Below are 13007 nucleotides of genomic sequence, written 5' to 3'. Positions count from 1 at the left end.
CGCTTTTGTTAATAATAAATATGTCCTTAACTGTTTAAGAATACGTTTTATTCCTTATCCTTTAAGAAATATGAATCTCGAAATTCATCCGAAATAGAACTAGGTGGGTATGACCTAGTTTAACTAACATCTCGTTAATGTCTTAAGTTGGTAAGTCCTTTAAGCTAGAAGATCGAAAAAACATGTATTTCTGATAGATACAAGTCAGGTGATGTTTACTAATTAGTGTTTCACGATCCGCAAGAGGTTCCTAAAGCATATTCCTATATAATAACATTTTATTATATTTGTTTTAAAAAATAAAATACTATCTTTAGGTTACTGAATGTAAAGTTTGTCAATCAGTAGGACGCGATCTACCAAAAATTATTAAAGAATTCCTGAATAATAATTTAAGAAAGAGCTAAAAGACGATCTTTAATTAAAAATTAAACATATAAAGTGTGTAATAGTTTAACTTTAAGCTTTTATTTATTTACATTAACGCTTTTTTTATGTACTTTATAAAATATAAATTATACAAGAAAGGATAACAACAGTATAATCTTACTTTATAATGTAATTTATTTTTCAAATTGCAGAAACAAGTTTTATTTGTGTAAATTAGTAGCAGAATAAATAGGTAAAAGAATTTCGAAGGACAATGTTTCAACGTCGCGGTTGGCGGTCTGTTGTTGTTGTATTGGATATGGGAACGTTTGTATTCTTTCCTATGTGAAATTGTATAAATATACTCCGCCGAACGTCAAGCAGAAAAGTTGTATTCTTTCCTGCTGGTTATCCTTAAATCTAAGTACACCCAACCTTATCGGAGACTTTTTTTGATGACGTAATACAAGAAAGACGTATAATTCGTTAAAAAAACTTTTTGAAACCCATCCAGATTTTCAAAATATCATAATCCATTTTAAATTACCAAAATACACAGGCCCTATTAAGAAAAAAAAATAAAAAAATTGAGCGCTTTCTAATTTTTCTAACAGCTTCACCCATTTTAAATGACGTAATCCGCCTTTCAAGTTAAAAATTCATATTATAGTTAACGCCGTGACGTCACTTGTCAGATGATTTATGGAAGTAGATTAATTTTCTTATAAGTTGCGTTAAAAATTTTCTTAAATATAGAAACATGATATAATATTTATACAAAAATATTTTTAAATTATTTTTCTTAAATAAATTACCCGACGACGCATGCGTAATTGATAGAAAGAAGCAGACGATGTTTTTATTTTAATGACGTCTGCTTTTAATCTCGTTCTTTTTATTTTATTTTATTCTTCATCGTCAGATAATGTAAGCAAATTGATGTAGTTTCATAAAAGTCGCGTTAAAAATTTTCCTAAATATAGAAACACGATATAATATTTATATAAAATATATTTTTAAAATAAATCATCCGACTACGCATGCGTAATAGATGAAAGAAGCAGACGATGGTTTGTTTTTTTTGATGACGTCTGCTTTTAATCTCGTTCTTTTTATTTTATTTTATTCTTTATTTCGGTCCGTCTTCGACCGAAAACTGGATTTATCCGCTCATTTTTCTTCTCGTTTATCAAAAGGATGTCATTAATATTTAAAATCAGCGATTTGGGACACGCCTCGAAGAGAGTTGAGTCACGAAAGTCTTCTTATCGGGAATTATTATCCATTGTCGATTTGTGACGGAAACACTCCCCGAGATAGAAGAGTATTCGTTATTATACGGGAATTTTTATTCATTTATTAATAATAATGCGAAATTCACATTTGAAAATGATCTTCCTGTTGATTGATGCCGTACGATTAGGTAAGATTACAGTGAAATTATAATTGAATTTTTTTAAATCATTCCTTTTATACGTGAATGGTTAACGAATTTTCTATAAATACAATTTTATTTTTATAAAATTGTACTTATAGTCTCTTGTTTAATTTATTATACTTTAAAGCGGGGATTCCCCACCAGGGGCAACAAAATTTAGAAAGGGGTGAATGGAAAAATCAGATACTTATTACACTTTTTCGTGAATTTCAGATAATTTTCAAATAAGTTATGTGGGGAAATCATTAAGTGATTTAATAATTTACTTGATATATTACTATACGGGCAGTGACAAAAATTTTATTGGAATCGACTGAAAAGAATGTTTTCTATGTGGAGTTAATACAAGAAAAAGGTTGGGAATCTTTGCCGATCACCTCTATTTGGCCTTAAAGGAAACATGTAAGAAAGTTATTATTGTTATTTTTATAATTACAAAACAAAAGAAAACATGTTTTTTATTACAGATTTTTATTTTATAAAATTCTATAATAAAAAACATTAAATGTTTGCTTTCAGGGGATTTTCACGGAGTTTTCTAACTAGGCCTGGTTAAAAAGTTCTCTATTACTTCCGGCTATTAGTTCGGGTCGGGAAAACAGAAAAGCTTCGAAATTTTGTTTAATTATATGAAAGCGAAGTGAATTAATTAATTGTTTTATTAACTTTATTTATCTTTCGAAAAAGGACTTTTGCGATTAGCACTTTTCAGGACTCATAGCTTTCTCAGTTCGTCTTTAATTATTTTTGAAATTAATGAATCAACGATTAATGATGATTAATGATCAATGAACAGACTTATTTCATTCTTTCTTCTATGGAAGGACTCTTAAATTCTTATTATGGAAAATATTTCCGTATATTTTATAGAACTTTAAACGTAGCGGTATTGTACATTTAAAATTCTAAGTCAGACATATATAATTTAGGTTTTATAATTTAATTAAGCGATATTTAAAAATGTATTTAAAAGTATAAGCAATAGGGCCTATATTTTAAATATCGCTTAATTATAATTATAATATAATATAATATCGCTTAATTATAATTATAATATAATATAATATTGCTTAATTATAATTTTCATGATGTTCTTTTGTTGTTTAAGATGATTTGAGATCGATTTTTCTCGCCAATAAATGCATTCATTTCGTTTTTTTTTCTATATATTTCTAAACTGTTAGATATTTGTATCTAAAAGCCTCAATTATATAGGCCTAAATGTTTTCGTTTTTAAACTTATATTTAAGAAAATAAACAATATACCATATGTATTTAATTAAAAATTGAACAATAAAGACCTATAGTAAGTCTCTGTTTTATTGTTTAACTTACGCCACTAAATCGTATTTAATTATAAGTATTATTAAGCTCTGTTAAACGACACTTAAGAACCCATGACATAAGGGGCCCAGACCAGGCCCTCGGCACTGTTTCTCATATTTATGCTGTTTTGTTTCGACAGAACAGAACAGCGAAAATTTTTTTAATTGTATAAGAAAAATATGTATATACAGTTGAACCTGTCTATCTCAAACATGTTTATCCCGAAATTTATTTTTTCTCCTGCATTTTCAGCCTAAATTCAATATATTTTCCATGTTTATCTCTTCCTAAATCTCTATATTTCCTAAACTTTCAAATTATGGACTCAAATGTCAATTACAATTTCAAAGCTCAATTTCATTTGATAATATAAATTGTAGTTTCGAGAAACAACTCTTGCAATACAGTGCATTATTGCAATTAATGCTGCTTTTCTTCGATTGTTTACAAACTTTCTGTTAAGATATGTCAAAAACGTTTTATTGGTATTTATATCTAACACAGGTATATATTGTACTTGCTATTGTATTAATAAAATACCTTACTTCAATCAAACCTATTACCGTTTACTGTGTAAGAACCTCTATATCTCGAAACCTGTCTATCTCAAATTTTTTCTTGTTTCCGTGCGATTCTAGATAAGTTTATCTGTATTTATATTTGTGTTTGTTTTTGATAGGTACAATTAATTTTAAATAAACGTCTACTATTTATTTTAGATCGTTTTTACAGTTTATTTTTTCCGGTTTCACTTACCGCTGCAAAATGAAGCACTTTACACTGCATTATTACAGCATATTATAAAAAAAATAAGAAAAAATTATGAATAGTTGTTAGTTTTTTTGCAGCTTTTTAGTTTCTGAAAATTTTTCATTGTATTTACGAAAAATAATGAAAAGAGCAACGTGGAATGATTGTAATTACCCAATGATAAGTTTATGATGATAAAGAATGTATGACATCACTTATACCAAATATATTTAATTTGAAATTTTAATTTGACGGAAGTATATATTTATATTATTTAAGATTATTGAGGTAAAACCTGACACCTAAGATTAACATGCTATTGTATAATGATATGATATAATAGAATATGCATCAATTTTTATCGTTTCTGCAGCCGTACTAATAGCACTTCATTTAAGGAGATAAAATTGCTAGTTATTCCACTGCTCATATTGTTAATATTTTAAAGTATATATCTGAATTTTTTAAAATACATTTTAAATATATTGACTAGAAGTTTTATTCAAATTAAAATAATAGTAAGATAAATAAATATTTAAATAGAAGATAGTTTAAATTTTAACAGAAAAGGTTTTTGTAATTTTATAGCAGCAATACTAAACGAACAATTTAAAATATTAAATTTAAGCTACTTTCTTGATATTACAGAAATTGGAGCGGATCAAATTTTACTTGTAAGGTTTTAGAAACATATTTCTATTAATAAATTAAACTTGACCTTGTTAAATTCGGCGTTACGACTGGAATTTTATATTCAGAGGATAAACAGCCTGATTCAAGTACTATGAAGAATCGAATCCTTGACCTAGTCTTTGTCATTATGTCTGAAGAAAACAAAGGTGAAAGGTTAAAGTATAACGAGGCCAAAAGCTAGTTTTCATTTATGTGAACTATTTAATTGTGAATTACATTTATTCGTAAAACAACATCAACATTTTTCTGCACAAAAATAATAATAAAAAATTATTCTTTTTAAATTTTTCTGGATGCGGTTTTTTTAAATCAAAATTGTCCCAATGACTTTGCATAATTTTCGCTCTAAACAGGTGTGGTGACTGATGAGAAAAGGTCGACATGTCTTATAACAGAAAGAACATGTTCTTTATTTAGGTCATGGTTTTGAAAAAAGTATCATTGGTTGTTTTGAAAAATGAACCGACACTATGAACTCATGATTACAAAATAGATGGGAACATGAATGGTTTTGTGGCAAAGGAATGATATCCTCCGCAAACAAAAAAATCATAGAAATGCGATACGGTTGCTTTAATTTGGCAGGATATCCTTTGTGAGAGAGTGAAAGTACTGAAGCCAATAATCATTGTTCAAATTTTATCACTCAAATGAAGACAGTGTAATGATCTTTGCTTGTATTTTTCATAGAAAGGTAAAGATAAGCTCATTTAAAAGTTTTGCAAGTAAAGTATTATTTAATTTCCTCTCAGTTCCGATTTATTTTTAAAAGAAAATTTGGGTCTTGAATATAACCTTGGTTTAAGCTTAATTTGCTTAAACTTAACTAAGCTTAAACTAATAAGTTAATGAAATTAATTTTTTAAAAATAATTTAATATTATTAAAACATTTAATTGATATTTCATAAATTACTAAATTTTATATATATATAATTATGTTTATCTTTAAATTGTCTATGTTATTTTTTATTATTAGTTGATTTTTGAATTTGTTAAGCAAATAATAAACTTAAACTATACAAAAAATATCTTTATAGTTCAGTTTTTATTTTTTGATTATTATTTATATTACATTCAAAAGCACTCATCCAATTTTAAAGATAAGTATTAAACAGTTTTGAAATAAGCTTATAATGAATAGCTTATATTTTTAATTGAAATGATATGAAAAATTACATAAAATATTTCTATTATGTGTAGCTATTTAAAAAGCCCAACCCTTCATTTTAGATTTTTTCGTGTTTTTCTTACATTAGCGATTGAACTAGTTAATCATTACCAAAGATGAGGAAAGTACGCCCAACATTATTTATCAAAAATTACTGGTTTTGTCTTGAATAATATCTATAGATCAAATAATTCAATATTGAAAATGGGCCACGTCAATATTGAAGCTTATCAGCTTTGATTAATTTTAAAAGTAGGACTATAAAGTTACAGACCTAAATTAATGGAATAATATCTCAAATTAATTATAGTATATAAAATTTTAATTTTTACAAGATAAAAATTATACAATTTCTGTATATTTTTAGATAAAGAAGTCTTCATAATGCATTTTTTTATTTGAAAATAAAAAGTAAAGGTAAGTAAAAATTGGAGCTATCTCAACTATATCTTGGAAATGTGAAAAGTTTATAAAATGTTTTTATTTCTAGGCTATGAATGAGATCATTTTAGTTACTTTTTACACATTGATAGTAATTACAAACTGTCAAGAATTTGTATCAGAATCGTGTGGTGAATCTGTAGATCACGTAGATGTGCTTCCAGATGCCGACGTCATTATTGGAGTAATTCTAAATGTTCATGACCCTGGTCAAGGTGTTTATGGATGTGGCCAAATAAATCCAGAAGGACTGGCCATATTTGAAGCAATGAAATGGTCTGTTTCTATACTTAATCAAAATTCCGGTTTAGTGAATGGTTTTCAAGTGTATGAATCTTTCATACCCGGAATTAAGATTGGTAGGTATCATATCCAGCGTAGGAAATAAATAAATGACATCTAAATCAAATTATAAAAAAAACGTTAAAAAATAAATTATAATTTTCTGATAGGATTGAGAGTCTATGACAGTTGTGGTCATCAAGATTTAGCCGTTCAACAATTGACAAGTCTTTTCCCAATATTAAAATCGGGACCTAATTCTTGCAGTTTTGTATCAAATATCACCATTCCTATTTTAGGTAATCAAACTTAAATTTTTTTTTCTTTAGATAAACTAATTTATTTCAAATTTGTAAAATATTGTGTTTTAATTGGTTAATTTCAGGAGTAATTGATGAAGCAAACTCACTCAAGAGGATTGAATTAGTCGAATCCATCCAGGAATATCACTTAATTCATCAACCTCTACAGTATTCTTATCTCTCAGCAGATTATTTGGCACAGGCGAGTTTTCGGTTAAAGTTATTACTAATATTAGTATTCTATCATTAGCGAAAGTTGGCTGAAATAGCAAATTGAAATCAGATATCCATGAAAACCTGAATAGATCATTAAAAAAGAAGAAAAAAAGAAAAATTCTTAATAGCAAGTTGTAAAGCGGTTTCTATAAAATATATTTACATCTCAAAATTATTATTATTTTTTAAACATAGACCAGAACTTGTTATTAAACTTAATTATTGCTATCGCTTTTTTAAATATTTAAGTGATCAGTTAGAATTTGTAAAAACTAAATTTCTAAGATGTAATGCTTTAACAGTTTATAAGTATATGCTTTTGATCCATTGTTAATTTTCTTCCACCAAAACTTTATTTACAAACTACGAATTATCTTGATAAAATATGGATAATAATTCTATTCTATTTCTAAAACGTGTTCCTCGACGATAAAGAATATAACAAATTTTACGTAAGCTTATTTGTTTTGTTACATTTGTATCAAGCTACACAAAAGTCTATATAAAGCACTTTTAAGTAGAATATTGCTTGATAATTGTAATAGTATTGATAAAGCTTGGTATATTTTCTTATTTGGATATGATATGTTTGTATTTATTCATTACGATTTAGATCTTAAAAAATATATTTCTGCGACTGCAAATCATAATATCATATTGTGTTTTCATAGATCTAATATATTTAGTCTATTACATTTTAATTTTTATAATAAAATTGAGTTAAATAGTTTAAGAATGTGTGACTGAAATCAGTAAGATGTATACCAGTATCTGGTCAAAAAATATCTTTGTGTTTTAAGTCATTTTATTAAGTTTTAGTATATCTTACGGATACACAATTGATTCCGTCTATCGATATTAATCGATAAATTTAATTTATTATAGCAAAACTACTGTTGAAGATTTAGCATTCTTTAATTATTTTAAGAAATTTAAAATTATGAAATCGTCCGGTAAATCAGGTTAACAAATATTAATTATTGAAATCTGATTTTAATAATAAATGTATTTTTATATGTTCGAAAATTCTATTTTTCTCTCAAATTTATATTTAAATAAACTTTTTTATGTAACAGGTATTGGTAAGAATGGCTGAATTTCTGCAATGGGAACGAATTGCCATTTTGTACGAAAATAATGACTACAGTCTCAGGATTATGAAAAAACTAAGCAATCAGATGTGTGTCAAATCGGTGACGGTTTTGCCCGAGGAAGTGAAATTATTCAAAAAGATACTTATTTATCATGCAAGCAGAATGAAAGCTCATACAGGTATCATTGTAATTGCTCAGGGAAAAGCATTAGAACGTCTTTTGCATACTATGACTGAAATGATAGATGCGACATCTCGAATGCAATGGCTATTTTCATCGCTACCCCCAATTAATAATTTAATAAAATTGGCAGAACTAATGAATAATACTAGAGTGTATTCAGTGGCACCGCATCCGTCTGAAATTAAAGAACTGGAAGATTATTGGTCTCGTTTGAAAGATCCCGCGCAAGAATTCAACAACAGAGACGATATATGGTTTCAGGAATATTTAATGCAGCGCAAAGGATGCCGAAATTGCAACAATATCGCAGTTCACGATACCGAATCAGAAGTATTATATCGTACTTCTCGAGTTTTATCTGCTATTAATAATATTTTTTCATTTGCTCATGGATTAAGATCTGTGTGGATTGATAAATGTAATTCTACTGCCGGATTTTGTGAAATGATTCATCATACAAGTAGAGAAGAATTTTTTTCTAACTATTTAAACAAATTAGAATTTCAACATAGTGTCATCGATCGGAGTCCTTCGGGACTGGATGGACGTAAAAGTGAAAATATTCCGTTTGGGAAACTAGAAAATTGTAAATTATCTCTTAATAGATATATTGTCAAGAATGAGAATAAATACGAACAAGTCTTTTATCAAAAGGTAAGGAGAATGTTGTTTAAATATTTTAATGTTCGCTTAAACATAAGCGAAAGTATAATAGAGTGTAAAATAAAATTTTATAAAAATAGTGAACCAGATAGATTACCCCATAATTTGTCATTGTAGTATAGATCAGAATACCGTTTCTTGTGTGTCATTTATGTGTTCGACCCTAGTGAGAATTAGGCTGCTCGTAATAGCGTAATTATGTCCGTTCGTATGGCTTTCTGTATATGGTGTTTCGTGCTATTTTCATTAATGGATAGTCCCAGCCAACCGTGGATGGAAATAAGCTAATCAAACGATTTTTATTGTTTCTTTCTTTTCAAGGAATGAAATTATTTTTAATAAAGATTGTTTTGTCGACAAATGTTTAGTTTGTTGGCTGTAATTATGCGTAACGAAAACATTTATTTTCATTGAAGTGCCATGAAACTATTATCAATAATCTAAAAATTAAAAAAATTACGTTTATTATATTATAGTAAATTGCTATTTTAACATTATAGTAATTGTTTATTGTTAACTTTATAATAGTTATTTAAAATTGTCATAATCTCACTTTATATGACAATAATAAAACTTACAAATTTATGTATAAAAATTATTCAATTTTTTGAATGCGTATAAAAATATGTTTGTTGTAATTTTTTGGTAAAATATACAACAAAATATTTTGCAATACAACAATACAGTCATCTGATATTTGTAATAAAATAACAGATGCATTTTATAATTGATTCAATATAAATAAAAAAATACCAGTTAATGTTTGTTTTAAAATTATATAATTTCTGGTAAATAATTTTAAACTATTGATCTGATTGGAATTAAGAGCGATTAATATTTAATTTGTTTAGCATTTTTATTATGTGCGAAGTTTAATGATCAATTTAAAAAAAAAATAAAAGTATTTTTTAAAATATAAATTTTAAATAAATTTATATTAGAGTTTTAATTGAAATTACATTAATTCATTAAAATAATGAGTTAATTAGTTAGCATTTACGTAATAAACATTATAGATAGCCTGTATAATTATTCAACTATTATAGAATATTCAAAGTACTCTATTGGATTTTTAAACATTTAACAAGGTTGTTTGAAATTTTAATAACTAAACGATTACTTCAATAGCCAAGAAATTGATGCAATAATAAAAGAATTAACAAAAACTTTCAATTGATAAATTTGATTAATTAAAGATAATTTTTTCAATTAGTTTCAAAAATATATTAATTTTTCTCTAATATTATATAAAAGTAATTTAAAATAGAAAAACAATCAATCTGAAGCCGCAATTCTGTCGATAAATATAGTCATTTAATTAACTTAATTATTTATTACTATTTTATTTAACTTGTGTACAATTTTCATATGATATTAATGCAACAACAATTACGTAACTACAAAGATTTTCTCAGAAATTAGCGTCAAATATACACGCACTGTATAATAACATATTAATAGTATTTGAAATGTACTTTAATAAGTAATTTAATTTTATAGATTGCTTTGTATCAAGATGATGACGTTATTAACTACGATACTGATTTTCGTACTATATCATCCACATGTTCAAAATTAGGATGTGGACATTGCACTAGGTAAGAATTAAATTATCTGACTATTAGACTATTGGACCTACTCCTAAATTTTGTACTATTGCTAAGTTTTCTGAACTATACAGAAAATTAACTATGTAGTCAGTTGAGAAGTATAGCAGTTAGTTCATCAACCAATGCAAAAGGCACCATAAAATAATCACAAGGTGCCATCTGTTGTTCTGAAATAGCATTTTGTACAATACAATTAAACTAGTATTTCCCCCTCTTCTTTATATGATTTTCTTATGTTGATTGCTAAGTTCTCATAACTTTTCGTTAAAAGCTCGTTTTATTTGAAACGGACTAACATCATTGGTTTGCTTATCCAGCTATATTAAAGCCGTTTCACCAGGCAACGTGCCCTTTGTAATACGTCAGAATTGCTTTACAAGTGTTTTACAAATTTTTCATGCTAAGCTACATTTATTTGTTAATATTTTGTTATATGAAATACTTTGGTTATCGAATGCATCAATGTTTAAATTAAAATGACGCTTTCTCTTAAATTAGACTACAGTACGCTGTTCAATTTGGACCGATTCAATATAGCGACACTTGGTTACTCATTCTATGCAAAAAACCATTTATAAGAAATTGTGTGCGCTATTTAATACTATTGAAATGTGTAGTTACAGTTTATAATATTGATAAAATACTGTATATTAATTCATTTAAGAAAATATATTTTTAACTTTTTGAATTATACAACTAGGATATTAGCAGTCCATCCTGGTTATTAAATTGGACCAATTTATTATAGTTATAGTAACACACTTTAACTTGTTCTGCAAGTAACATGTCTTATTAACAATGCTTTCCATTTGATTGACTAATTTCGAATCACTAAACATAATTATGTTTAGTTTTTTTGTTTTTTATAAATATTGAAAATTTATGTTGCAGTTTATTTAAAATTACCACATTTTTATGATTAAAAAGAAAGTAGTTTATTATAATTGCTTGTAATCTGCTTTCTGAGAACAGTTTTAATCCGTAATTTCCAGAATTATGGAATAATAATAATAAATATGAATTGTGAATATAATGAAACATATTTTAAGAATCTCTGTTTTATATTTAGTTGTTACTTTTGAAAAAATTAATAAATAATATTAGATATTAATGTAAATTGATAAAGCACCACATTATTTGCCAAACATTTAACAGTTCCACGAACTTTTCTTTTAACCAACAGAAAAGTAGCAACTGAGTAATCAAGTGAGTTTATAAAGTAAAATGTAAAAACTGGTATTTCTTCAAAATAGTTATTAAAAATCTTATTCAAATCTTTATTTTATTTAACTGTAATTTACTCCTATTATTTATACAATAACAGTCAAAGCACGGCTCATGTGCTGCAAGCAGTTCTCGAATGATACAGTGCAGCTCTTACAGAACATCTAAGCATTTAAAAATTTTAAAATACATAAAGTAATGACATCTTTAAAAAACGAGAAAAGTAATACGTTAAGATGCTTACAATTGTTAGATCCAATATATTGCTTAAATACAATTAATAAATATAAACTGACTGATAACAATCAAGATATGCTACTTTCTTAACATCATCAATACCGCAATAGTCATTCGCTCGTATCTGTATCTTTTTTCTTTTTCACTTTACGTTTAAGGGTTTGGGAGGATTGGTGTCAGCTCTCGAAACACATCTAGCTGATCATTTGATTTATAAAACTAAAACGAAAAGTTAAATATTTGAAGTATTCTAAGCGTCGGTTTTAGGCAATGTACTGTACCTATACCTATACCCAGGGCCGGATCATCGCATAGACAAATGAGACAAATGTCTAGGCCCAGTTTTTTGAAGGGCCTGGTCAAACTGTCTATTTTGAAAAGATTCGTAAATAAGATAGTTTACTTTTCTGAATTTTTAAATCAAGGATATTCATATTTATATAAAACATACTTACTTTTTTATACTTATATTTATACTACTTTTTTATACTTATACTTTTTTATACTATACAGTACTTACTTTTTTAAAACTATCTTGGCTTTTATTTAAATTATCTTTTTCATTATTCAATTTATCTTTCATGGGTAAAATATTATATTATTTAAATATTAACCAAAAAGGTTAAATTAAACGATTAATATTTTAAGGTAATATTGTTATTGTATAACAATAACAATATTACCTTAAACATTACCTTTTGTTAAACATTTAATAAAATAAATTTCAATTTTTTAAAATTTATAAACAAACTATTCAAACTTTTCTAGAAAAAACTAAAATTTATTGTTGTATACTAAATATTTTTTATTAATAAAAATTTAAGATTTGTTTTAATTTTTCACATTATTTAGTTTTGTTTTATTTATTGTTTTATATTTTTTGTGTGCTCTATTTTTTGTGGGTGAGAGAGGGGGCCCGGAAAGAAGAAAATGTTTAGGGCCCAAAGTGTGTTAATCCGGCCCTGCCTATACCTTACATTGTACCTATACCTATACTTATATAGTCAATG

The 13007-nt window shown here is 26.4% G+C and overlaps 1 protein-coding gene across 1 annotated transcript in view; it reads left to right on the top strand.

Moving 5' to 3' along the window:
• Positions 1 to 1421: 1421 nt before the first annotated feature.
• The window catches only part of LOC136974879 (uncharacterized), a 29161-nt gene continuing 17575 nt past the window's right edge, over positions 1422 to 13007 (top strand). Inside the window, exons 1-7 of the mRNA XM_067269853.1 lie at positions 1422 to 1792; positions 6113 to 6162; positions 6236 to 6545; positions 6639 to 6767; positions 6854 to 7005; positions 8063 to 8917; positions 10427 to 10524. Of these exons, the coding sequence (XP_067125954.1) occupies positions 6239 to 6545; positions 6639 to 6767; positions 6854 to 7005; positions 8063 to 8917; positions 10427 to 10524 (1541 nt within the window). The 5' untranslated portion in view covers positions 1422 to 1792; positions 6113 to 6162; positions 6236 to 6238. The remainder of the gene's footprint in view (positions 1793 to 6112; positions 6163 to 6235; positions 6546 to 6638; positions 6768 to 6853; positions 7006 to 8062; positions 8918 to 10426; positions 10525 to 13007) is intronic.

Source organism: Centruroides vittatus, unplaced genomic scaffold (genome assembly GCF_030686945.1).
Source record: "Centruroides vittatus isolate TY-2023 unplaced genomic scaffold, ASM3068694v2 contig_358, whole genome shotgun sequence".
NCBI lineage: Eukaryota > Metazoa > Arthropoda > Arachnida > Scorpiones > Buthidae > Centruroides > Centruroides vittatus.
This window is presented reverse-complemented; position numbering and strand designations above follow the sequence as displayed.